Source organism: Jaculus jaculus, chromosome 1 (assembly GCF_020740685.1).
Source record: "Jaculus jaculus isolate mJacJac1 chromosome 1, mJacJac1.mat.Y.cur, whole genome shotgun sequence".
Lineage (NCBI taxonomy): Eukaryota > Metazoa > Chordata > Mammalia > Rodentia > Dipodidae > Jaculus > Jaculus jaculus.
Window position 1 is genome coordinate 296,825,607 of NC_059102.1, and position 26,822 is coordinate 296,852,428.

General features: G+C 44.3%; 1 protein-coding gene across 1 annotated transcript in view; it reads left to right on the plus strand.

The window, feature by feature from the left end:
• Window positions 1-15,530: 15,530 nt before the first annotated feature.
• Window positions 15,531-26,822, plus strand: part of Stx6 (syntaxin 6) — a 64,313-nt gene continuing 53,021 nt past the window's right edge. The window contains exon 1 of the mRNA XM_004658736.2: window positions 15,531-15,612. Coding sequence (XP_004658793.1) covers window positions 15,578-15,612 — 35 coding nt within the window. The 5' untranslated portion in view covers window positions 15,531-15,577. The remainder of the gene's footprint in view (window positions 15,613-26,822) is intronic.

Below are 26,822 nucleotides of genomic sequence, written 5' to 3' on the forward strand. Positions count from 1 at the left end.
TTTTTTGAGATAGGTTTCACTGTAGCTCAGCTCAGGCTGACCTGGAATTCACTATGTAATCTCAGAGTGGCCTCAAACTCACAGCAATCCTCCTACCTCTGCTTCCCGAGTGCTGGGATTAAAGGCGTGTGCCACCACACCCGGCCTATACTATACTCTTTAAAAGTAGATATGAAAAAGGTAGGTATTTTTAAGTTATTTTATTACTTGTCATTTGAGACTGGGTATCATATAGTCCAAGTTGACCTCAAACTTACTATGTAGTTGAGGAGGTTCTTCAACTTCTGGTCCTCCTGGCTCCATCTCCTGGGTGCTAGGATTACAGCCAAAGCCATCAGGTCCAGCAAAGTCATTTTATTCTAGTTGCAAATTAGTAAAGACAATTCAGAAAACTTGATAAACACACCAAAAAAAAAAAAAAAAAGAGGGTAGTGAAACAGTCACCAGAGAACCTCTTTGCTGATATATTCTAGTGTATATCTCTTCAGTGATTTTGCTGTGACTATGCATGTATATATTTGTATGCATGCTTCTTTTTATCCAAAAAGGGTTTCACATATTATCTCGCAGCTCTTTTTAAACATTTCCCAACACCACATGTATTTATAATGACATAGTTTTTTAAAATCTTATTTTAGTTTTTCTCAATTTTTTAAAACATTTTCCATGATTATAAAAAATATCCCATGGTAATATCCTCCCTCCCCCCTTTTCCCCTTTGAAATTCCATTCTCCATCATATCCCCTCCCCATCTCAATAAGTCTCTCTTTTATTTTGATGTTGTGATCTTTCCCTCCTCTTATGATGGTCTTGTGTAGGTAGTGTCAGGCACTGTGAGGTCATAGATATCCAGGCCATTTTATGTCTGGAGGGAGCATGTTGTAAGGAGTCCTACCCTTCCTTTGGCTCTTACATTCTTTCCGCCACCTCTTCCACATTAGACCCTGAGCCTTGGAAGGTGTGATTGAGATGTTACTCAGTACTCCAGTCACTTCTTTCCAGCACCATGATACTTTCTGAGCCATCCCAAGGTCACTGCCATCTGAAAAGAGAAGATTCTCTACCCAAAGTGAGAGTAGCATATAATGGCATAATTTTATTAGTCCTTCAGTTTTCAAATAGGTTCAAGCTGGATCAAAATCTGGAACTAGGCGGTGTCCTTGACACTCTCGTTGGGAAGAATAAGTCTTACCTCCAAGCAGTTGTCTGTCCTTGAATCTCAGGCTGCATATTTCAAACAGTTTGTGTTACCTTGTTCACTACACGCCCCTCTCTGTCTTTGATTTTTAAAAAATATTGTATTTATTTATTTATTTGAGAGAGAGAGAGGCAAAGAGAGAGAATGGGTGCACCAGGGCCTCCAGCCATCAAAAAAAAACAAACTCCAAGCCAGGCATGGTGGCACACGCCTTTGAGCCCAGCACTCGGGAGGCAGAGATAGGAGGATTTCTGAAAGTTTCAGGCCACCCTGAGAATACAGAGTGAATTCCAGGTCTTCCTGAGCTAGAGTGAGATCCTTCCTCAAAACAAACAAACAAACAAACTCTAGGTGCATTCACTACCTTGTGTATCTGGCTTACATGAGTACTAGGGATCGAACCTGGGTCCTTAGGCCTTGCAGGCAAGTGCCTTAACCACTAAGATATCTCTCCAGCCTTGTGTCCTTGATTTAAAAATATTATTTATTTATTTATTTGCAAGCACAGCAAGACCCAGAAAGAGACAGAAGGGACAGAATGGGTGCAATAGGACTGCCAGCTGCTGCAAATGTACTCCAGATGCATGTGCCACTTTGTGCAACTGGCTTTATATAGATACTGAGGAATTGAACACAGGTCATTAGACTTTGCAGGCAAGAGCCTGAACCATTGAGCAATCTCCCCATCCCCTTGACTTTTTGTTTGTTTTTCAAGGGAGGGTGTCACTTTCGCCCAGGCTGACATGGAACTCACTCTGTAGCCCCAGACTAGCCTCGAACTCATGGCTATCCTCCTACCTTAGCTTTCCAAGTCCTGGGACTAAAAGCATGTGCCACCATGCCTGGCTTTGTCTTTGGCTTTTTTTAAGCGATTATCTATTTATTTATTTATCTTCCTTGAGAGAAAGAGAAAGAGGCAGATAAAGAGAGAGAGAGAATGGGCACACCAGGGCCTGTAGCCACTACAAATGAACTTCAGATGCATGTGCCACCTTGTGCATCTGGCTTTACGTGGGTCCTGGGGAATCAAACCTGGATCCTTTGCCTTTGCAGGCAAGTGCTTTATTTTTATTTTTTATTTTATTTATTTATTTATTTGAAAGTGACAGACAGAGAAAGAGGGAGGGAGGGAGGGAGGGAGGGAGGGAAGGAGAGAGAGAGAGAGAGAGAGAGAGAGAGAGAGAGAGAGAGAATGGGTATGCCAGGGCCTCCAGCCACCACAAAGGAACTCCAGATGCATGTGCCTCCTGTGGCCTACGTGGGTCCTGGGAAATCAAGCCTCAAACGGGGGTCCTTAGGCTTCACAGGCAAGTGCTTAACCACTAAGCCATCTCTTCATCCCCTGCAGGCAAGTGCTTTAACTCCTTGCTAAGCCATCTCTCCATCCTGACTGTCTTTGGATTTTCAATACTTGGTTTAACGTATATGTGTGTGTGTATATATATATATATATATGTGTGTGTGTGTGTGTGTGTGTGTATATATATATATATATATATATATATATATATATATTTTTTTTTTTTTTTTGAGACAGCCCTTTTGAGGAATTAGACTCATTTGCCATGGGGACAACTTGAGCTCAAAAAGCCAAGAGACAGGGCTGGGGATGTAGTTCTGTAGGAACAGTGCTTTCTGAGCAAGCATGAGGCCCTAAATTCAATCCCCTACATCCCATAAAGCTGGCATGGTGGTGCACATCCATAATCCCAGCAGTCGGGAGGTGGAGACAGGAAGACCAAGAAGTTTAAGGTCACCCTTGACTACACAGTGAGTTTAAAGCCAGCCTGAGCTTCATGAGACTCTGTCTCAAAACAAATGAGCAGATAAATAGCAGAAGGGTCTTGTTTGTTAAATAATGTCATTTTCAGCACAATGTATTTCATCATATTTAAACAGTATTTTTAAAATTAATTAGAAGTGATATGTTGGAGTGGACAGATAGTTTAGTAATTAAGGCACTTGCTTGCAAAGCCTAAGGACTTAGGTTTGATTCCCCAGAACTCACATAAGCCAGATGCACATGGTGGAACACATGTCTAGAATTCCTTTGCAGTGGCTAGAGCCCCTGGTATGCCCATTATCTCTCTCATTCTCCCTCAAATAAGTAAATGAATACAAAATAAATCAAATAAAATAAGTGGTGTGTGTACATGTGTGTTCTGCTGAGACCCTTGCTGTGTGCAGGCAAAATTCACTTGCCATCCCAGGTGTGGTGGTACACACCTTTAATCCCAGCACTCAGAAGCAGAGGTAAGAGGGTCACAGTGAGTTTGAGGAAAACCTGAGACTACATGGTAAATTCCAGGTCAGCCTGGGCTGGAGCAAAACCCTACTTTGGAAAAAAAAAAAAAAAAGGCATTTGCCAATTTCTGGCTAAGGCTAGCCCTTGCACCAATGGGTAACAGAAGACCAGCAAAGAACATGGAGTCATGAATCAGAGTGATTTGGTTTCAAGTGAGGCTCTGCTGGGGAGATGGCTCAGCAGTTCAAGGCACTTGCTTTCTAGTGAGGATCCACTACCTCCTACCTATGTGGCAAAATATTAATTTCCCTCAGCCTTGGGCTTATGCAGAAAATGGGGGTAATAACAATATCTACCTAACAAAGTTGTCATGAGAAGTCAATGAAGTCAGTCATGGTGAAACCAAGAGACGACTTGTCATTTGCTGGGCCTTTAGAGCCCAGTACTAAGTACACATCGATTGTTGTTAGTCCTCTGGAGCCACCCCACATAAACCTGCCATTTAAGAAAAGGTAGCGGGTCTGTCATACAACCTCAGTCCAAGTTCCCTAATCCTTTTTTTTTTTTTTTTTTTTTTTTGGTAAGCCCTACTTCCAAGGCTGGTGTGTCAATGTTTGGTTTTGTATGTTTTTTGTAATTGAATTTCTATCTATCTATTTGAAAGATGGATAGAAGGAGAGAAAATGGGTGCACCAGAGCTTCCAGCCACTGCAAACAAACTCCAGATGTATGTGCCACCTTGTGCATCTGGCTTACATGGGTCCTGGGGAATCAAACGGAGGTCCTTTGGCTTTGCAAGCAAATGCCTTAACAGCGGAGCCATCTCTCCAGTCTCCAAGTTCCCTAATCCTAATGTAGAGCCAAATTAGATTCCAGAACCTGTCCTACCCAGGAATTCTAGTGCTATTTTGAAAATTATTCATGCTTAGCACTTAATATGTATATTAGTCACTCTTCTTCTTACTGTGACCAAATACTTAACAGGAAGCAACTTAAAGGAGGAAGGGATTAAAGAGACCTGGTCCATCCTAGCAGGGAAGGCATGGGGGTGAGAGCAACTTGCGGCTATGGCAGCAGGAACATGAGGCTGCTTGTTCACATTCTTGATGACCAAGCAGCAGAGAAGAGCCAGAATGAGGAGCTAGGCTATAAACCTCAAGGCCCATCCCCAGTGACCAACTTCCTTCGCTGAGGCCTCACTTCTCAAAATTTCCAAACGTCCCCAAACTGGGAACCAAGTGTTCAAACACACAGCCTGTGTGAGAAAGCTTAAACATAACAATATGCCTGATGCATAGCAAATAGAGGCTAGTGACCATTACTGCTATCAATTTTTTACTCACCAGTTTACTGAGACTGTGAAGTTTTCTTTCTTATGCATGGACAAACTCATAAAAGCTAGGAAAGGCCACGACTGTCTGTTACGGTTTGGATATTAAGTGTTGCTTAAAAAGGCTCATGAGTTAAACACTTAGTAACCAGTTGGTGGCGCTATTGAGAGAAGATGGGTCATAAGGGCACCAACTTTATCAATGGAGTAACCACTGATAAGAGGTAATTCATAGCTGAATGAGCTTTTAGGAGGTGGGGCTTAGTTGGAGCATGTGGGTCACTGGGGATATGACTTTGAAAAGGCTGTATCTTGTCCCTGGCCTTCTCTCTCCCTCTCCCTCACCTGACATCAGGTGAACAGCTTTCCTCTGATGAGCCCTTCTGCCACGTTGTTCCCACCTTGTCATGGACCTGAAAACAATGGACTCAGCCAACCATGGACTGAAACCATGAGCCAAATCAAATCTTTTCTCCTTCAAGTTGACTTGCTGAGGCATTTTGTCTGAGCCAGAAAAAAGTGATTAATACCCTGTGCTTCTTGTAACGGTTCAAATTAACTGATATGTCAAGAAGTTCACTGAATTCTAATCGTACATTTTTACTTTAAAAAATATTATTTATTTATTTATTTATTTGGAAAGAGAGAGAGAGGCACACAGAAACAAAATAGGCACACTAGGGACTCCAGCCACTGCAAACAAACTGCAGATGCATGCACCACCTTATGCATCTGGCTTACATGGTTCCTGGGGAATCAAATCTGGAGCCTTTGGCTTTGCAGGCAAGTAAGTGTCTTAACTGCTAAGCTATCTCTCCAGCCCCATTTTTACTTTTTAATACTCAATACTCATTTATTTATGCAGTCCTAACTTACCTTACTATAAAGAGGATTTAAAACCACTGTCTTTGGATGTGCTTATTTCATATCACTTGGCTTTTGACATTTATTGATTTTTTTAAACTTTCTGTATCTTTGAATATTCAAATAAATATTTTTTTGTAGAAAGTTGCCAAATCTTAAATACATTTTTCTATGTATAAGATTTATATGCACAATCATTTTAAGTGTGCAAATGAACATACTGTAGATATTATCATATACACAATTTTGTGTCATGCTATTTGTATACAGTGCTACTTTTACAGGTCATTCCCATATTGTGAAAGGCCTCCAAACATTTGTATTGATCATCAAATGAATATTCTATAAATTATTCATCACCTTTTAGTCTTTAATATATACACTAACTAAAATTCCTCTTTGTTTATGTGGTGGTTTGATTCAGGTGCCCCCCATAAACTTAGGTGTTCTGAATGCTAGGTTCCCAGCTGATGGATATTTGGGAATTAAAAATATTGTTGGGGGCCGGCTTATGGGCTTTATAGCCAGTTTCCCCATGCCAGTGTTTGGCATACCCTCCTGTTGCTGTGGTCCACCTTATGTTGGCCAGGGGGTGATGTCCACCCTCTGCTCATGCCATCATTTTCCCCTGCCATCGCAGAGCTTCCCCTCGAGCCTGTAAGCCAAAATAAACCTCTTTTTCCCAGAAGCTGCTCTTGATTGTGTGATTTCTACCAGCAATGTGAACCAGACTGCAACAGGTTATTTCAAGCCAGTGTGATAAGGTAAGAGTAGACATGTTGATAACAACCCAGGAGAGAAAAGGAAACAAAATCAATATACAGATATGTGTGTAGATATTTTTGATGTTGGGATGGGTATGAGGAAAACTATAGTGATCAATGGAATTTAACATGGGTGACTATTTCCTGGAATACAAAAGGTTTTTTAAAAGTGTAATGCTCAGGACTAGAGAGAAGGCCCAGTGATTAAAGGCACTTGCTTGTGAAGCTTGATGGCTGGGATTTGATTCCCAAGTACATACATGTTGCAGTTAGCTTCATGTTGCTGGCAGAAAACACCCAACCAAGAGCATCCCGGGGGAGGAAAGGGTTTACTTTGCCTTACAGACTGGAGGGGAAGCTCCAAGATGGCAGGGGAAAGTGATGGCATGAGCAGAGGGTGGACAGCACCTCCTGGCCAACATCAGATAGACCACAGCAGTAGGAGGGTGTGCCAAACACTGACAAGGAGAAGCTGGCTATAATACCCATAAGCCCACTCTTAACAATACACTGCCTCTAGGAGGCTTCAATTCCTAAATTGCCACCAGCTGGGGACCTAGCATTCAGAACACATAAGTGTATGGGGGACACTCAAACCACCATACCATGTAAAACCACAAGGTGGTGCATGCATTTGCAGTGGCAGGAGGTCCTGTTGCACCCATACTGTGTGTGTGTGTGTGTGTGTGTGTGTGTGTGTGTGTGTGTGTGTGTGTGTGAACTTAACAAAACCAACAATCCAATTAAAAGCAGCAAAGGACTCAGTGAGACACTCTTCAGAGAAGACAGACAAATGGCCAATGAGCACATGAAAAGATTCTCAATGCCACTGGTCAGTGGCAAAGAGAATATCACAATCCTAATAAGATCCTGCCTCACACCCATTAGGCTGGCTACTAGTAAATAAAGAAAATAAGTGCTGGAAAGGATGTGGGGAAATGGGAACTCCTGTGCACTTTAGTAGGAATGTGAAGCAGTGTGGTCACTATGAATAACAGTCCTTAAAGTCGTTAAAATTGGTATTACCATATAATACAGCAGTGTCACTTTGAGTTACTGTAAACATATAAAATGGTTAAAATCAGGATCTTGAAAAGATATCTGCATTTGCATTCATAGCAGCATTATTCACAAAAGCCAAAAGGTGAAAGCAACCCAAGTTCCTATGGCAGATGGATGGATAAACGAAATGTGGCAAATAACGGAACTTTTCGGCTATGTGAAGGAAATTCTGCCATATGCTACAACATGGATGGACCTTGAAGTGTGTGGTGGTTTGAATTAAAAAAAAAAAATAGCTTTATGGATTCATGACTAAGCCTCATACTCAATCCCCAGCTCCTGAAACCTTTGGGAGGTGGATCCTTGTTGGAGGAGGTGTGTTATTAGAGGGCCTTGGGATTTTACAGTCCAGCCCACTTGCCAGTGAACCCAGTTTACTCTGCTGCTTCCTCCCAGCTGATATGATAGATGTGACTTCCAGTTGCCTGTCTGTATCATGCTTTCCCTGACACGATGAAGCTTCCCCTGCACACTGCAAGCCCAGTTAAACCCTTTCCACCCATAAGCTGCTTCTGGTTGCATGTTTTGTCCCAGCAAGAAGAAGGTATCTGCTACCAGACCTTTATGCTAAGGAAAATAGCAAATCATAAAAAGGTATCGTGGGCTGGAGAGATGGCTCAGTGGTTTGATTCACCAGTACCCACATAAAGCCAGATGCACAAAGAGGTGCATGCATCTAGAGTTTATTTGCAGTGGCTAGAGGCCCTGGTTCACCAATTCTGTCTGTCTCTCTTTACACAGTCTCTCCTTGAAAATAAATAATATTTTTTTAAAATACATTGGGTAAGATTCCACTTATATCAGGTACCTAGACAAGTCAGATTTATAACAATAGGAAATAGGATGGTTGAAGCCAGATATTAGAGGGAGGGGATAACATGGTGTTGTTTAATGGGTTTAGAAACTTCATATTTGCAACATGAACAGATATCTGGAGATTGGTTGCACAACAAGGTGAATATACTTAACACTATTGGGCTGAATGCATGAAAATGGTTAAGATGGGGCTGGAGAGATAGCTTAGCGGTTAAAGCGCTTGCTTACAAAGCCTAATGACTTGAGTTCCATTCCCCAGTACCTATGTCAGCCAGATGCACAAAGTGGTACATATATCTGGAGTTCATTCGTAGCAGTTAGAGGCCCTGGTGCACCCATTCTCTTTTGTCTGTCTCTCTTATATCTCTCTCTGCATGCAAATAAATAAGTAAAAATATTTTTAAAAACTTAAAAAAAATGGTTATGATGGTAAATTTTATGTTATGCATATTTTAGCATAATCAAAAACTTTAAAAGCAGTTTAAAATGTGTTTATGGTGTCATGTAATATTTCATACTTTGCAAAATGCACTCACCTGTCTGATCTCATGTGATCCTTTCCACAGCCTAGTAAGCAGCGGGCTGGAGGTTATCATTTCCTTTGGAGTAGAAGAGATCCCCTCTTGCGCGGGGTATGGGGTGGGGGTTGACACGTTCACAACTGCTGAAGTAGGTAACTGTCCCATTGCAATTCCTGTCAGATCTCTGCTGGCATCCTTGATGGTGAGATATGATTTGATCCTTCCTGACCCTCTTCCTCATGGAGATGGCCACCCATGCCCTATTTTCTGCACTATTGTGTGCCCATTTCTACATGAGATCACCACCCCAACACTCACTCTCCTAACTTTGGAGACACTCAGGGACCAAAGGTTCCCAGGATGTCCTCTCCGGACTTCTTAGGAAATGGAGTTTGCATGTTTGCCTCCCTCAGCAACATGAGCAAAATTTCAGTGCTGCATTTGAGTGAATCCCGACAAATGCTTGTATCCGTGTTTCCCACACCCTATCCAGTTAGAGAATATTTCCGCAGAAAGCTTGCCTCTTCACCCCAAGGCAACCACTCTTTTTTTTTTTAAGAGCAGAAAATGGAGCAATGAACAGCCATTTTCAATGCACTAATTTTAAACAATTTTTGTTTATTTTGATTTATTTATTTGAGAGACAGAGAGAGAAAGAGGCGGGGAGAGAGAGAGAGAGAGAGAGAGAATGGGTGCACCAGGGCCTCCAGCCACTGCAAACAAACTCCAGATGCATGTGCCACCTTGCACATCTGGCTTACATGGACTGGTGGTTTGATTCAGGTATCCCCCATAAACTTACATATTCTGAATGCTAGGTTCCCAGCTGATGGAGATTTGGGAATTAACTCTTGGAGGCAGTGTTATTATTGGGGGCAGGCTTATGGGTATGGCAGTGTCCCCTTGCCAGTGTTTGGCACACTCTCCTGTTCCTGTTTTCCACCTTATATGGGTCAAGGGGTGATGTCCACCCTGTGCTCATGCCATCCTTTTCCTCTGCCATCATGAAGCTTCTCCTTTTTTTAAAGATTTTTTTTAATTTTTATTTATTTATTTGAAAGCGACAGACACATAGAGAAAGACAGATAGAGAGAGAGAGAGAGAGAATGGGCGCGCCAGGGCTTCCAGCCTCTGCAAACAAACTCCAGACACGTGCGCCCCCTTGTGCATCTGGCTAACGTGGGATCTGGGGAACCGAGCCTCGAACCGGGGTCCTTAGGCTTCACAGGCAAGCGCTTAGCCACTAAGCCATCTCTCCAGCCCATGAAGCTTCTCCTTGAGCCTGTAAGCCAAAATAAACCTCTTTTTCCCACAAGCTGCTCTTGGTTGGGTGAGTTCTACCAGCAATGTGAACTTGACTGCAATACATGGGTGCTGGGGAATCGAGCCTTGAACTGGGGTCCTTAGGCATCACAAGCAAACGCTTAACCACTAAGCCCCTGATTTTTTTCATTGCATAAAAAATTTTTATATTGGGGGTCTGGAGTAGGAGTGGAAATGTGGGAAGAGATAACTTTTGGGGGACTGGGAAGTAGGGATGGGAGGGTAGGAGGTTACTCTTTGCTGGGCATTGTTTCTAAAATATTGCTTTTACCCAGGCCCTGGGCTTGATCAATGAGGGAGGGCAAAACCACAGAAAACAAAAAAAATAACATCCTTTGTTTCTACTTGCATTTTAGCTAAAGTTTTCCTGTCCCTGGAGAGTGGACGCCAGGTTTTAGCAGTCTGAGGGTGACACATTAAGGAGGGGAACACCCCGTATCCACATGCTATCTCAACCCTCCACTATCTGAATTTTTTGGTGCCTTTTCCAATCCCTAATCATGAGAAATCCTCAAGCATCTGTTCTCTACCTTCTATTTCTACTTAGAAAGCTCAGACTTAAGTATTCACCCCTTCCTGAATGTGGATGCAACGTGACCCGCCACCTCAAATCACTGCTGTTGCTATGCCTTCCTCACCATGATAGACTGAACCCTCAAATTGTGAGCCAAAACAAGCCCTTCCTTCCTTTTAAAAAAAAAAAAAAACAATATAAGCAAACTTCTTACTTCTCCTTGTGGTTTAGTTAATAAATTTATGGACTGGATAATCAGAGGCTGTGCTAGGCTTTGAAGTGGTAGTAATAACACAGTATCCAGAGTCCCTTCAGGAATTTGCAGTTTGTGGGAAAAGCCAGCATGCCTGCAGCTTACCCACCCGAAATCAAAACTTCCTCCTGGGCCTCTCTTTTGGTGCGGCAACCAACAGCTACCTGCTGACAATGGCAGAACCCCATAAGTATCCTCCTCCTCCTCTTCCTCCTGCTTTCACCCACACCTCCGCATAGAAGCCACTCTCCTAGGCAACTGCTGTGGTGTTGATGGCCTTTCTCAATGCATCCTTCCTCTCCACCTTCACTGCCATGGCATGGCTCACAACTTTCTCAGCCTTCCTCTGGGTCATGAGCTTCCAGCTGCTGCATCTGTCTCAGTGCCAATCTGGCCCAGTTAATTCCCTCAGACCCTATGGGAGACTCTGGAGGAGAGTGTCCACAGTTCTCAACCATCTTACCCTGCTGATCTCAGCCGCCATCCTGCCCGTTCCTTCTGAAGCAGGCTAGAAAGATAGGAAAAATTAAGGGAACTTAAGAAGGGAAAGAAACTTACTCATTACCCTGGCATCTCCAATGCCTTTCCTGCTGACCGAGAGTCAAGAAACTTCAGTACAGCTGATAAAGCCAAAAGTGCCATAGAAACAATAAGAGTTTCCCTAAAGATATCTCAAACAATGGTGTTTTAAAAAAACAGCAATAAGTGAGGGCTGGAGAGATAGCTTAGCGGTTAAGCGCTTGCCTTTGAAGCCTAAGGACCCCAGTTTGAGGCTTGATTCCCCAGGGCCCACATTAGCCAGATGCACAAGGGGGCGCATGCATCTGGAGTTCTTTTACAGTGGCTGGAGGCCCTGGCGCGCCCATTCTCTCCCTCTGCCTCTTTCTGTCTGTTGCTCTCAAATAAATAAATAAATAATAAACAAAAAATATTTTTAAAAAACAGCAAGTGAGCTATGCTTACCTGGGTTCAGAATATTTGTAACATTGAGTTTTAGCCTATTAGCACTCTGCCCTCATCCCTAAATCTAAACAATATACCTCATAAAGCCACCTCACAATTTTTACTTACAACAGAAAAAAATAAATTTGAAGTAAGAAAAATAACCAAATCATATCTTTTAACCTAACATTTTTCTTTCTTTTTTTTTGGGGGGGTGTTTTTTTTGTTTGTTTGTTTGTTTGTTTTTCGAGGTAGGGTCTCACTCTAGCCCAAGCTGACCTGGAATTCACTCTGTATTTTCAAGTTGGCCTAGAACTAACAGCAATCCTCCTACCATTGCCTCCCAAGTGCTGGGGTTAAAGGCGTGTGTCACCATGCCCAGCTTCTTTTTGGTTATTCAAGGTAGGGTTTCACTGTAGCTCAGGCTGACCTGGAATTCACTATGTGGTCTCAGGGTGGCCTCAAACTCTTGGCGATCCTCCTACCTCTGCCTCCTGAGTGCTGGGATTAAAGGCATGCATCACCATGCCCATTTTAACTTAAAAAATATATTTATTTGAGAAAAGGGGGTAGAAAGAGAGAGGAAGAGGTAGATAGAATGGGTGTGCCACCTCTAGACACTGTAAATGATCTCCAGATGCATGTGTTACCTTGTGCATCTGGATTACATGGGTTCTGGAGAATCAAACCTGTGTCCTTTGGCTTTGCAGGCAAGTGCCTTAACTACTAAGCCATCCCTCCAACCCTGACTTAAATTTTAGGCTTTGTTCCATTTTAAAATCCATCCTTTGAGGAACGGAGCTTAGTCAGGGGTTATCACCACAGTAAAAACACCTAGGGGCTACTATTTCAGGAGTAGCCCCCACCCAGGTATTGGGACTGTGTCCCTTTCCAAGATGACTTAATACACTAACTAACTTGGCTTCACTCTGGCTAGTCCTGAAGTTTTCTTCTGTGGCATAGTCAAGGATCCTGCTTTACCTGAGTGGCGGGCCTTAAGGGGTGGATCCAATTCTTCAGGTTGCAGGTGGCTGCATTGGGTTGTCTCCCTGCTGCCGCAGCCGCTGGCACTCCTACTCCATAATACCCTCTGCCATGACTCTCCTGCAGACTGCCATGCTGCTCCACATCACCAACCCCCACTTCTGACTGCCTCTAATCACTGTTTAGTCCCAGCCCTGACAGACCCATACATACACTGCTAACTCATTTGTATATTTCTTTAAAAACATCTTGGGGCTGGGGAGATGACTTAGCAGTTAATGCGCTTGCTGGCAAAGCCAAAGGACCCTAGGTTCGATTTCCCAGGACCCATGTAAAGCCAGATGCACAAGGTGGTGCATGTGTCTCGCTTGCAGCGGCTGTTGGCCCTGGCGCACTCATCCTTTATCTGCCCCTCTCTCTGTGTCTCTCTCTCTCAAATAAATAAATGAAAAATCTAAAATATTAAAATAAAATAATTTAAAATAAAAAATCTTTATCTGCAAGGATAGAGAGAGAGAAAGAGGAGGAAGAGGTTAGGGGAGGATGGGTACTCCATGGCTTCTTGCTCCTGCAAATGATGCATGTGCCTTTGTTTGTCTGGCTTTATGTGGGTACTAGGGAACCTAGGCCAGCAGGCTTTGCAAGCAAGTTCCTTTAACTGTTGAGCCATCTCCCCAGCCCTCATCTGTGTGTTTTCTGTGGTAATCTGTGGCCTCTCTTATTGTGAGTAGCTGTTCCAATGGGCCTGAAACTTCTTTGCCTAGAACACAGTAGGGACATGTGTGTGTGTGTGTGTGAGAGAGAGAGAAAGAGAGAGAGAGAGAGAGAGAGAGATGCTCTTCTAAGCCCTTTGCACATACCAGCCCATTCCTCTTGAGCTAGGTGTTATTGTGGTGTCCGTTTTCACATTTGAGGACAGTAAGCAATTAAGAAACGTGCCCAGGCACGCCCACTAGAAGCATCAAGTCTGACACAGACTCAAAGACCAGGCTCCAAACATGGCCCTTGATCCCTGGGCTTGTCTGCCCTTGCTCTCAGATGAACAATGATCTCTGCCCCTCCCCATGGTCGACAAGTCATTACCAAAGTAAACAATCCTCTTCTAGTGGTTAACTTTCTCCACATCTGCTATGCCCTGTGCCTCCAGGGGTCCAGGGGCCTTGAATCTTCAACTTTCACTTCTCTTTCCTGTGTCATCATAACTCTGGCTTTGTTTTGTATTCTTTGGACACATTTATCAGCTCTTTCCCCTCCATTCTCCTTTGCTGTCACCCTGGACAACAACTTCCTTCAGGTGTCCTGACTTCACTGCCTTCCTGCATTTTTTCATAATCCAGTAACCACATGAGCTAGATACTGTTGTTTCCATTTTAAAGATGAGGATCTGCCGGGCGTGGTGATGCATGCCTTTAATCCCAGCACATGGGAGGCAGAGGTAGGAGGATCACTGTGAGTTCAAGGCCACCCTGAGACTACATAGTGAATTCCAGGCCAGCCTGGGATAGAGTGAGACCCTGCCTCGAAAAACCAAAAATAAATACATAAATAAAAAGATGAGGACCTGAATGATAAGCATGAAGGTTCAAATGAGATTTGACTGAGGACTCTACAAGCTCTGAAGAGACTAGTAGTGACTTTGGGAGAGTCACTTAACCTCCCAGAATCTCAGATTTCTCATTCATAAAATGCAGATAATGAAGAACAGTAATTACCTCACTGTGAAAAACAATGAGATGGCACTTAGATCCCTGCTTAGCACACAGTAAGTTCGCAGTGGTTATCGGCAAGAAAAGTCCACAGCCCCCATGCACAAAGGCTATAGTGTATCTAACACGAATTTGGCTAATCACTCTGGACAAAAGGCTTTCTGGGAGTTTTTGAATCATAGCTGAGAGGAAATTACCATACCTGACTGATCTCTTCTTTGTCTCTCAAAGATGTTCCCTGTTGGGAAATACCATATGCTACATGGGGAAAAAAAATTACATGAGCGCTCATTTGCTGGAGGACAGCGCCCACAATCTGTGGCTCTGTCCTGTCCAGGCTGTGTGACCAAAGATACTGAGGCCTTATAGGACCTATTTTCTCACAAAGAGTATTGATAGGATGTATAGATAGCTTTTGGCACAGCGCAGGACCCAAGAGTGTAGACGCCTTATGTTGATCAGACGACATGCTTTATTGCAAATCGAGGAGGGGAAGGGTCCACCCAGCCACGTGCAGTCAAAATCAGGTGTTAGAAGTAGAGGAAACGTAAACGGATTATGCAAAACATGCACAGCTAAGGCTTTCTTCAAAACCCTGGAGAAGTCCGCCTCCTCGCCACCCTCGGAGCCCCGCCTCCAGAGCCGGCTGACGCAGGGCCCCAGGTCCCACCGGCGAGGGGCGGAGTCAGCGTCGGTCACGTGAGCGAGGGTGCGGAAGTGGAGCCGCGGGCCGCGTTGGTGATTGGCCGCGCTCAGGGCCCCGGGGGCGGGGCCAGGCGTACGGCCGCGCCGGGAGGAGCCGGGGGAGGTGGCTGCCGCGGGGGCCCGGCTCCCAGTCCCGGGATTCGGCCCGCGGTGCTGACCGAGTGCTGGACCAGGGGGCTTGTCAGACTCCCCCTGCCCCTCGCCCCGGGCCTGCGCGCGCACCCGCTGCTCGGGGTCCCCGGGGAGACCCAGGCGCCGGCCGCGGCAGGAGACGACGGGTGGGAGGGTCGAGGGAGGGCGCGGGCGCCCGGGGCGCGGAGCGGCGGAGGCGGCCGGGGGCCGGGACGCCATGTCCATGGAGGACCCCTTCTTTGTGGTGAAAGGGTGAGTGTGGGCCGAGGGCTCCGTGGGCGAAGGAGGGAAGCGCGCTCCTCCCGGGGGGGCTCGGGGCTGGAGGGGGAGGGGAGGGAAGTTGAGGCTGGCGAGGGGACCGTGGCGAGGGGCTGTGACCCTGCGTCCTACCTGGACGGTGACACCCGGGTCCCGGCCGAGTCCCCCCGCCGCCCCCGGGGGAGAGGTCCCCTTCTCTGGCCCGTGCCGCGGCATGACTTGCGTGTGTGGGGGGGATCCGAGGGGAGGGGGGAGCTCAGCAGCTCTGCAGGTGGGAGGGAGGAACCCCGCTTCCCAAGCTGGGAAAACAGCATCTGGGCAGGAAAAGGGAAATGGCCCTCCTGAGCTTTGTAGTTGGCGTGGACTGGGGGGCGAGCTCCATTGTCCATTGAGTCGGGAGCGCTCGCCCCGCGCCCAGGCGAGAGCTCGACGCGCCCCCGGAGACGTCCGAGCACGTTTGCGGAGAGCCGGCGGGGGCGAGGCCGGGCAGCGCGGCCGCGGGGCCCCGGGAGCGGCGCGCGTCTGAGCGGGGCGAGGGGGAGGGAAGCAGTCCTTGCCCCCGGTGCTGATGTTGGGAGGAAAACAAAATGAAACCTGCCAAACTAAACTTTTCCTCGGCTTTCTGTGGGCCACCGGGATTTTCCCACAGTGCTAAAAGGAAGTGTGTGTTTCTTTTTAACTCCTTGATTTCGTCCGCGGTGTTTGACAGGTTTTCTCCCCTTCTTTATTTCTGCCTTTCGGAAACGAGTTGCCTTTGAGTTTTCCTTGGGAGCTGTCCTGACTCCATCTTTGATTGCTGGATTGTGTGTTGGGAGATTGGAACTTCCATTGCACTTTGTAGCCATTACACAAATGCGAGAGAGAGCGAGCAGTGATGTTGATACTTATTTCTAATAACTTGTCAGCTTTATGTTTTGAATGGCAAACGCATGAGAAATCCTAGAACTACAATTCCCCTTAGATACGCCCTACTAACCACAAAGTGCCCCTCGCTTTTAACTAGTTTGCCACGAGCTTCTTAAGTGTGAAGCTGACCGGGTGTATGGGTTTTCGTATTTAAGGGTTCCTAGAAAATTTAAATGGTACTTTAGATGACATACTCTGTTATCTATGGTTCGGTAAGCTATCTTTAGACTGCTTCACATTTTCCCTAGAAAGGTCATTTGGGTGGGGAAACTGGAAGGTGTGAATTGAATAACAGTTTTCCCAGACAGGAAATGTGTTATTTGTTAGAAAAATTGATTCGGAGGTTAATTATTAAAATTTACAGTTGAATACTTGTCTTGTGAATGGAACTTTTTTAATGGGTAGGTTGCATAGGTTATCTGCAGTGAAGATCAGAGATAACCAGAATCTTTGACTTTGGGTAGAATTTGTTCAAACCCTAATTGCTCTGCCATCTTGACTTTTTTCCTGATAGTATCCAGAACAGTCTACCAGCACACTTGCTTGCTGATTAGATTATCACTGCTTTATTGGAACACCGACTTTAGTGTTTTGGCTGACTTTTACACTGTTTTTTTAGCTCGTGACCTTAAGGTTACCTGAAAGAAAAGCGATTCTTAGTTTTTCCTGTCGTGGAAAGGTAGTCAGCTTCACAGGTGTCTCCAGATGTTTGCCATGTACTGAATTCAGTTTATTGCATACTGAGCTTGTATCACATCATGTAGAAAAGAAAAGATGTCTAAATTATGGCTTCTAATCTGATCTGAGGGACAGATTGTCTCAAAATAAGTAGAAATGACAGCTGACACATGTGTACTTAAGTGAATGCTGCAGATGATAAGCATCCCAGGGGTTCAGAGAAAGGCAGCTCCTTAGGAATGACTATGGTGGGGAAAAGCTTTTGTACTTGGTAGATTTTGAATGAGTTCTTGAAGGTGAGCAGAATTTAGACAATTCAGGCATATCTCCTTTCTGGATGTTTAGCAAAGTCTCATAGTGAGTCTTCCTGCTGCCAGGTTCTTTTCTCCTTGAATTTGTTTGGTCAGAACTGTCCAGCAAAAATATAATGTAAACCCCATTTCACCCTTCACATTTTCATTAAATATTTATTTTATTTTTAAAGTTTTATTTATTTGAGAGAGAGAGAATGGGTGCGCTAGGGCCTCCAGCCACTGCAAAGGAACTCCAGGCACACATGCCACCTTGTGCATCTGGCTTACCCGGGTCCTGGGTTATCAAACCAGGGTCCTTTGATTTTGCAGGCAAACGCCTTAACTGCTAAGCCATCCCTACAGCCCTGAATATTTATTTTTGAGAGAGGGTCTCATATTCCATACTGGCCTCAAACTTGCTATGTAGCTAATTCTCTTGTCTCTACCTCTCAAGTTATAGGTGCATGCTATCATTCTATATTTTCTACAAGATACATTAGAAACTTAAGAAACAAGTGGAGTTAATTTCAATGTTTCTTTTAATGCATTAAAAGATTATTTCAAGGTGTAATTTCTTGGGGGACTGGCCCTGTTGTGTAGTGCTGGCTGGCCTGCTACTCATGGTGTAGCCCAGGCTAGTCTTTTTTTGTTTGAGTTTTGATTTTTCTAGGTAGGGTTTCACTCTAGCCCAGGCTGACCTGGAATTCACTATGTATTCTCAGGGTGGCCTTGAACTCACAGTGATCCTCCTACCTCTGCCTCCTGAGTGCTGGGATTAAAGGCGTGCACCACCCCCGCCTCCCCCCACCCACCAGGCTAATCTTAAATTTATAGCAGTCCTCCTGCCTCAGCCTTCTGAGGGCTGAGATTACACACATGCACTATCATGCCTGCCTGTAATATGTGATGATTGTTTTTACTAAGTCTTTGAACTTTGCTGTGTTATTCTATTCTTTCTTCAATTTGGATGTTAAAATTTCAGAATATACTGTTCATACTTAGATAAATTCATTAAATTACAGCTAGAAGGTAAATTCAAAGTTGGGCAGGGTGATACATTTGTAATCCTAGCACTTGGGAGGTGAGGAGCAGCTGTTTAAGGCTAACCTCTTAGTGAATTTGAGTCCAACCTGGGCTGCATGAAAATAGGTAAATTCATATTCCCTAATAGATTCAAATATACATCATAATTTTCTGGCAATTGAGTTGCATATCTTTTAAAAAATATATAATTTATTTGCAAGCAGAGAGGGGGCAAAGAGTGAGAGAATGAGAGAGAGAGGGAATGGGTGTGCCAGGGCATCTTGCCACTGCAGATAACTCCAGATGCATGTGCCACTTTGTGCATCTGGCTTATTGTAGGCACCGGGGAATCAAACCTAGACCATCAGGCTTTGTAAATAAGCATCTTTAACCACCAAGCTGTCTCTTCAGCCCCATACCTATTTTTTAAACTTAAATTTATTTATTTATTTATTTTTCAAGGTAGGTTTCACTGTAGCCCAGGCTGACTTGGAATTCAGTATGTAGTCTCGGGGTGGCCTTGAACTCACAGCAGTCCTCCTACCTCTGCCTCCTAAGTGCTGGGATTAAAGGCGTGTGTCACCATGCATGGCTGAAATTTAAGTTAATTAAATTTTAGTTTCTCTGTCACACTAGCCACATATTAACTTAGTCATATGTGAGTAGGTATGTGCGGATTCCATATTGAACAGTGCAGTGTAGCCTTTGGTGGCTGTAGCAGGCTACCCTATTTAATTTCGTTTAATGACTGTTGCCTGAAGAATGAAACACAGTCCGTAACCACCTGATGGAGCACCTTCTTTAAGCCTCCGCTCATGCTGTCCGCCCTTGGCCATGTGGCTCCCGTGTGGGTGGCTTAGTTCAATGACTGCCTGAGCACTGGGCGGTGTTGCTGCACATACGTCACTGTGCCTGGTGCCTGGTGAGTATCTCCACTGCCTCCAGGAAGGGCTCCCGAGTACCTGCAACACAGCATTGCACCTCTTCCTCTGGCTGTCTTTCATGACTAATCGATTAGCTCTGAGGGTTGGGACTATTTGCTTTTCTTGTCTTTCCAGCCTAGTACCTTGAATAAGTAGTATAAATATTGAACATACACTTAAAAAAAAATTCAAAGAATAATTTATTTATTTGAGAAAGAGAGAGAATGGGTGCACCATGGCCTTGAGCCCCTGCAAATGAACTCCAGATGTATGTGCCACCTAGTGCATCTAGCTTTATGTGGGTATTAGGGAATTGAACCTGTCCTTTGGGTTTATAGGCAAAGCTACTTAACCTGCTAAGCCATCTCTCCAGCCCATGAATGTCCACTCTTTCTTGCTAGTAATGGTGGTGGTTACAAAGGTATGGTACTTCATGAGTGGCATCTCTATCAGCAGAGGCCATGACAGGGCCATTATGTTTAGAAGCCATGTTGAACGGCTTGATGGAATATATAGTTTATAGGAGATTAAGAGCTAACATTTGAAGGATGCATCTTCTGATGCAGGTGCTGTGTGTAGGGGCTCTTATTTCAGGTTTCACTTTGTAAGGATGGCCACATGCTGGAGGATTTGGCCTCATTTTAGAGAGAGGGTGCTAAGAAAGCATCAGGGGTCACTCATTTAATAAGCAGATGCAAGATCTACATTTCAACAACCTAGTTCCACTAAGTACAGATTACATGGCTTTCAATAATATTGGTCCTAGGAGGGGGCTGGAGGGATGGCTTAGTGGTTAAGGTGTTTGCCTGCAAAGCCAAAGGACCTCGGTTCAATTCCCCAGGACCCATGTAAGCCACATACAAAAGGTGGCACTTGCGTCTGGAGTTCGTTTGCAGCGTCTAGAGGCACGTTCTCTCTCTCTCTCTCTTTCTCTCTCTCTCTCTGCCTCTTTCCCTTTCTTACTTTCTCAAGTGAATGAGTAAATAAAAATGAAAAAAAAATGGTCCTAGGAGAACCCTATCTTGGGGCCATTAGAGATTCTTGGAATGATCTTGGGATGGGGAAGCAACATGAAATTAGAGTTTTAGGAATGCTGATTTAGAAATAGTACTGGATGCATCAGTGTGAGGGGCAGTTAGAAAGGAAGTCCTTAGAAAGCTGTTGTAATTTAGATACGCAGTGATAAATGTCTGAGTATTTGGTGTACCTTTTGTAAAGTTTCAGCATTGTCAGTGCCTTGATCAGAGCAAAATGCCAGGAAGGGGATTGCCCTTTAATCTTTATAAAGTAGATATTACTATTATCATTTTACAGTGAAGTAGAAAGGCCTAGATTTATGTGTGTATTATTAATTAGTTTAGAAATTGAGATTATTGGGCTGGAGAGATGGCCTAGCGGTTAAGCGCTTGCCTGTGAAGCCTAAAGACCCCGGTTCGAGGCTCGGTTCCCCAGGTCCCACGTTAGCCAGATGCACAAGGGGGCGCACGCGTCTGGAGTTCGTTTGCAGAGGCTGGAAGCCCTGGCGCGCCCATTCTCTCTCTCTCCCTCTGTCTTTCTCTCTGTGTCTGTCGCTCTCAAATAAATAAATGAAATTTTTAAAAAAAAAAAAAAAAAAAAAAAAAAAAAAGAAATTGAGATTATGCATTTTATATTATCTTGTGATCTTCTCATCTGTATTTCCTTATATCCACAGACCAGTTTGGGGGAAACTTTGAATTACTGATATAATTTATCTTAGAGTGGTCATTTGTAATGTTCCTGCAACCAGAGTTTTAGGGCAAAAACCCATCCCAGTACACCAGTTAGAGACAAGGAGTGATGACAAGCAGAGCAGGCTTCATGGGGAAGAGGAGCAGATAGAGGGAATGGTGATGCCCAAGTTCATCTTTGGCTGCTGGTAGAAGCTTTAGGCTTAAATAGTGGAGGATTCAGGCATGGGAAATGAAGCAGTCCTGGCCAAGATGTAGTCCCACCATAGTTTCAGCTCAGGTTCTGCAAGGTTGTCTGATAAGTCGTCACATCTGTTAATAGCTGTCCCTGCTGCCACAGAAGGGGAACAGTCTGGGTCCTACAAGCTGATCTGGTCCAGCTTCCCTCACTATATTAGGTAATTGGATTGTATTCCTGTAGCATAATTGCTAATTCAGATGCCCCACAAAGCTCTTCAAATTGCCTTTAGATCAGAAACTCAGTGTATAAGGGGCTTAGTTCTTCACTTCTTTGCTAGTGCAGGGATTCTCTTTTTTAAAAAAAATTATTTATTTGAGAGAGAGAGGGAAGCAGACAGAGAGAGAGAGTGAGAGAGAAGGGGTGTGCCAGGGCCTCTAGCCCTGCAAATGAACTCCAGATATATGCACCATCTTGTGCATCTGGTTTACATGGGTTCTGAGGAATCAAAAAAAATCTGGGTCCTTTGGCTTTTCAGGCAAGCATCTTACCCGCTAAGCCATCTCTCCAGCCCAGGGATTCTCATTTTAAGAAATCGGACTAGGGCTGGGGAGATGGCACGGTGGATAAAGCCTTTGCCGTGCAAGCATGAGAACCTGAGTTCAGAACTCTACCCGCCAATCCTGGCCATGTCTAGGCCTGAAGTGAGCCTGAGACAAGAGAATTCTCTAGAAGCTTGGCGAGCCCGGGGTGGGGGGGAAGGGGGACAGCTAGCCTAGTGGCAGCAGCTGTTAACAGTGTGAGACCCCATCTTAAATGAGGGAGATGGTGAGGACTGACATGCAGAGATCATCCTCTTGACTTCCATGGATGTGCCATGGTATGCGCATGCCCACCCTTACACACAGGAAAGTACACACACACCAAAAAGAGTGAAATCAGTACTAATTTTGTGGGTGAAAAATATAATATTTCAATCTTTATTTTTGTATTCCATAAGGACTTACTCTGTGTTTGATGAGTAAACTCATTTTGACTTTTTGGTGCTGTAGTATTTTTTCCCTCTGATCAAGCTTTTAGAATTAGCTAAGCCAGCCATGGTGGCACACGCCTTTAATCCCAGCACTTGGGAGGCAGAGGTAGGAGGATTGCCCAGAGTTTGAGGCCACCCTGAGACTACATAGTTAATTCCAGGTCAGCCTGGACCAGAGCGAGACCCTACCTCGAAAAATAAAAACAAACAAACAAAAAAAAAAGTAGAATTAGCTAAGAAAACCATATAATTCAACATGTTTAGATATGACAGTACACTCAGGAGTTACTTTGTGATAGAGATGTAGTCTGAGAAATGCCTCATTAGACAGTGTCATTGTATAGTGTCATCAATGTATTTAACATAAACCAAGATGGCCACATCACCAGGTCATAATCTATGGAACCACTGGGGGTTTTGCTCGTTATCTATAACAAATTTTCACTATGTAGCCCAGGCTGACCTCAAACTCATGGTAGTCCTTGTGCCTCAGCCTCCCAAATGCTGGGATTACAGGTGTGAGCCATCACACCCAGCTGAGGGACCACTGTTGTATAAGCCGACCATTGCTGGCCAAAACTTTGTATGTGGCTGTTGATTACGTTGGTCCCAGGTGAGTCTTTCCTGTTGGCAAAGGAGTGAATGTGTAGTTCCTCGATGATTTGCTGTTTTGGAGGTTTGGTACACCTACAAGGGTAGTTATATTTCCAGATTCCTGGCTGTGGATCAGTGTTGAAATAATAACTAAAGTCCATAGCAGGATGACCTGTTGTATTTTCTCTTTCTTATCTGTAAATTTAGCTGGATTATTAGCTCCATGAGGGTGTGCCTTGCGCATTTCATTTGCTGTTGAGAAAACTGGTTATTAGTATAGTCATGACAAAGAAATTAAATCATGTTTGCAGAACAATTTAGTTTTGCAAGATCAAATGTAAATCAAATCTCATTTGGTACTTTTACAACTTTGCAAGCACTTGTTATGTTTGTTTGTTTTTGTTTTTTCCAGGTAGGATCTCATACTATTCCATGCTGACCTGGAATTCACTATGTAATCTTAGGCTGGCCTCAAACTCATGGTGATCCAACTTCCTCTACCTCCCAAGTGCTGGGACTAAAGGTGTGCGTCACCACATCCAGCTTGTTACATTTTTGACTGCCTAATATTATATGTTATATATGTATTTGAGGCAAGCCTAACAGACTGACCTTTTTTTTTTTTTAATATGAGAGAGCTAGAGAGAGAGAATTGGTACGCCAGGGCCTCCAGCCACTACAGTCGAACTCTAGATGTGTGCTTTCCCTTGTGTACATGTGTGAATATGCACAACTGTGCCACTTTGTGCATCTGGCTTACATAGAACCTGGAGAGTCAAACATGAATCCTTAGGCTTCACAGGCAAGTGCCATAACTGCTAAGCCATCTCTCCAGCCCCAATATTATATTTGACTCCTGAAATTATAGTGTGGTTTGAAGAACCTATGCAGATATGTGTAAGAGGATTTGTAAGAGTGTACATTGGGCATCAGATTTTAAAATTTATTTTAAATATTTTTATTTGAAAGAGAGAATGAGGGATGGAGAGATGGCTTAGTGGTTAAGACCCTTGCCTGCAAAGCCTAAGGACCCAGGTTTGATTCCCCAGTACCCAGGTAAGCCAGATGCACATGGTGGTGCATGCGTCTGGAGTTCGTTTGTAGTGGCCAGAGGCCCTGCCATGCCCATTTCTTTTTCTCTTTCTCTCCCTCTCGCACATAAATTAAAAAAAAAAAAAAAACAAGGATGAGAAAATGACAATGACCATGCCAGGACCTCTTGTCATTGCACACAAATGCCAGATGCATGCACCACTTTGTGCATCTGTCTTTATCCTGAGGAATCAAACCCAAGCCAGCAGGCTTTGGAAGCCACACCTCTTAACCATGGAGCAATCTCTCTAACCCTGAGTAAGATTTTTTTAATGGAATTTAAAAATAGGAAAGGCCCACAACTGGTAGTTTAGTCTGTCACCTTAATAAAGAAAGTCGTGCCTCAATCTGGGCCTTAAAGAGCCTGTGTGCTTCTCATTTGCAGACCTGTAGGTATTCTCCCAGGCCAGGCAAGCAGCTGAGCCAGAGGCTAGAACCAGGAATTAGCTGGGAGGGAATAGGAGGAAGGCCTGCCGCAGAGTTTGCTTTAGTGAGAAATTAGTTGGGTATTAAAATTGGCCAGTTTGAAAGAGCACAGGGCATGGGAAAGAGTTGGAATTCCTCCCTGATTATAAATTTAAACATAAAATCAGATTCCAATTGTACATTCTTTTTATTTTATTTTATTTTTATTTATTTTATAGAAAAGAGAGAGAAAAAGAATGGGCAAGCCAGGGCCTCCTGCTGCTGCAAACACACTCCAGATGCATGTGCCACCTTGTGCATCTGGCTTATGTAGGTCCTTTGGCTTTGCAGGCAGATGCCTTAACTGCTAAGCCATCTCTCCAGCCCTGCCAATTGTAAAATCGTAATCAGGAAACTTTTGTTTTATTTCTGAGACAAATCACTCTGTAGCTATATAGCCTAGGCTGACCTTGAACTTGCTGTAGAATCCTTGATGTTCTTCCGGTTACGGTCCTTCTGCCTCCCAGCTGTACACCAGCCACATCTGGTTAGGAAGCAGATTTTTTTTTTTTTTATTTTAAAATTTTTGTTGTGTTCTTTTTAGATAGGGTCTTGTTCTATCCTGGGCTGACCTAGAAATTCACTATGTAGTCTTATGCTGGCCTCGAACTCACAGCAGTCCTCCTACCTCTGCTCCCGAGTGCTGGGATTAAAGGTGTGCACCACCATGCCTGGCTAGAAAGCAGTTTTTTAACCAACAGTTACTGTTCACTCATTTATAATCACTTTTTGAGGACTCAAACTCAGATCTTCTGATTGCATAACATCTGGAGTCTTTGCAAAATGAGATTAAACAAATCTTGGTAGTGGAATATGTCTGAAGAACTGAAGTCTGTATCTGAGTTCTGTGCTTCTTTAGTTGTTCAGTGAGTAGGGACTTGGTTATTGGGCAAGTTCCTTCCAGGTCTGAAAATCCAGTGATTGTGCTTAAGTGGAGGTTGTGCAACACGAGATGTGGAAGGCGTCAACAATGCCACTTGCCTAGACAAGTTTTGAAACTTGGGAAATAGTGGCATCTTTGGCTGCTGTGAAGAAGTGAGAGAAGGAAACAGTTTCTTCTTTACTTTTGTCTGCGTGCCTGAATACTTGCTTTTCTTCTAGTGAGGGTCTGATCAGTTTAGTTTGAGGCCGTTGGAATGCTAATGGAGGTAGGTAGCTATGTAGGAATTAATCAGGGTTAGTTGTTAGTTTAAAAGAGGTGCTTTGGACCTGTGAGTGATGATGAGCACCCAGAAGCCACAAACAGCCTTCTGAGAGTATGGCATCAAGTGGATGGAGAGGAAGGAGGGGATTGGTTGAAAATGTGAATAAGGGCTAGAGAGATGGCTTAGCATTAAGGTGCTTGCCTATGAAGCCTAAGGACCCATGTTAGACTTTCCAGATCCCACGTAAGCCAGACACACAAAGGTGAAGTGAGCGCAAGGTCACACATACCTGCTAGGTGGTGCAAGCTTGTCTGGAGTTTGATTGCAGTGTTGAGGCCCTGGCATGCCAGTTCTGTCTCTGTGTCTCTCTTTGTCTGTCTTGCTTGCTTTCTCTAAAAAGAAAAAAAACTTGAGCTGCATTATGTAACAGAAACAAAAGAAATTTCAAGACAGTAGCTGTGATAGGATGTCAAGTAGATTGAGAACAAAGACAAGTTAAACTCACTCATGGCCTGACCTGCAAGGTCATTGCTGGCAGCACTACTGCCCTTGGGAGCTGTAAAAGCAGCAAGGTATGGTTTGGAAGCAAAGCAGCACCTCAGAACACTCCTGTATCTACAGACCGGTCCTCAGCTGGTATTGCTGTTTGGGAGGTTGTGGAAACTTTAGGAGAAAGGAGCTAACTAGAGGAAGTAGGTCACTAGGGCATGGGCCCCTGAGGAGAGCCCATCCCTTGCCTCGTCCTGTCTTGCTTCCTTCTCTGCTCCTACTGACATGATGTTCTTCCTAGTTGCCCAGGTCCAAGAGACCATGAACTGAGCCTCCTGAAACCATGAGCCAAAATAAACCTTTTGTAAATTTTATATTTTCTTTTCAAGGTAGGGTTTTACGGTAGTCCAGGCTGACCTGGATTTTACTTTGTAGTCTCAGGGTGGTCTTAAATGTACGGTGATCCTCCTCCCTCTGCCACCCAAGTGCTGGGATTAAAGGCATGCGCCACCATGTACAGCTCCCTTTTTATGTTTTATTGTTAATTTTTTGGTTTTTTGAGGTAGGGTCTTGCTCTAGCCCAGGTTGACCTGGAATTAGTCTCAGGCTGGCCTCAGCCTCCCAAATGCTAGGATTAAAGGCATGTGCCAACACACCCAGCTAAACCTTTCTTTAA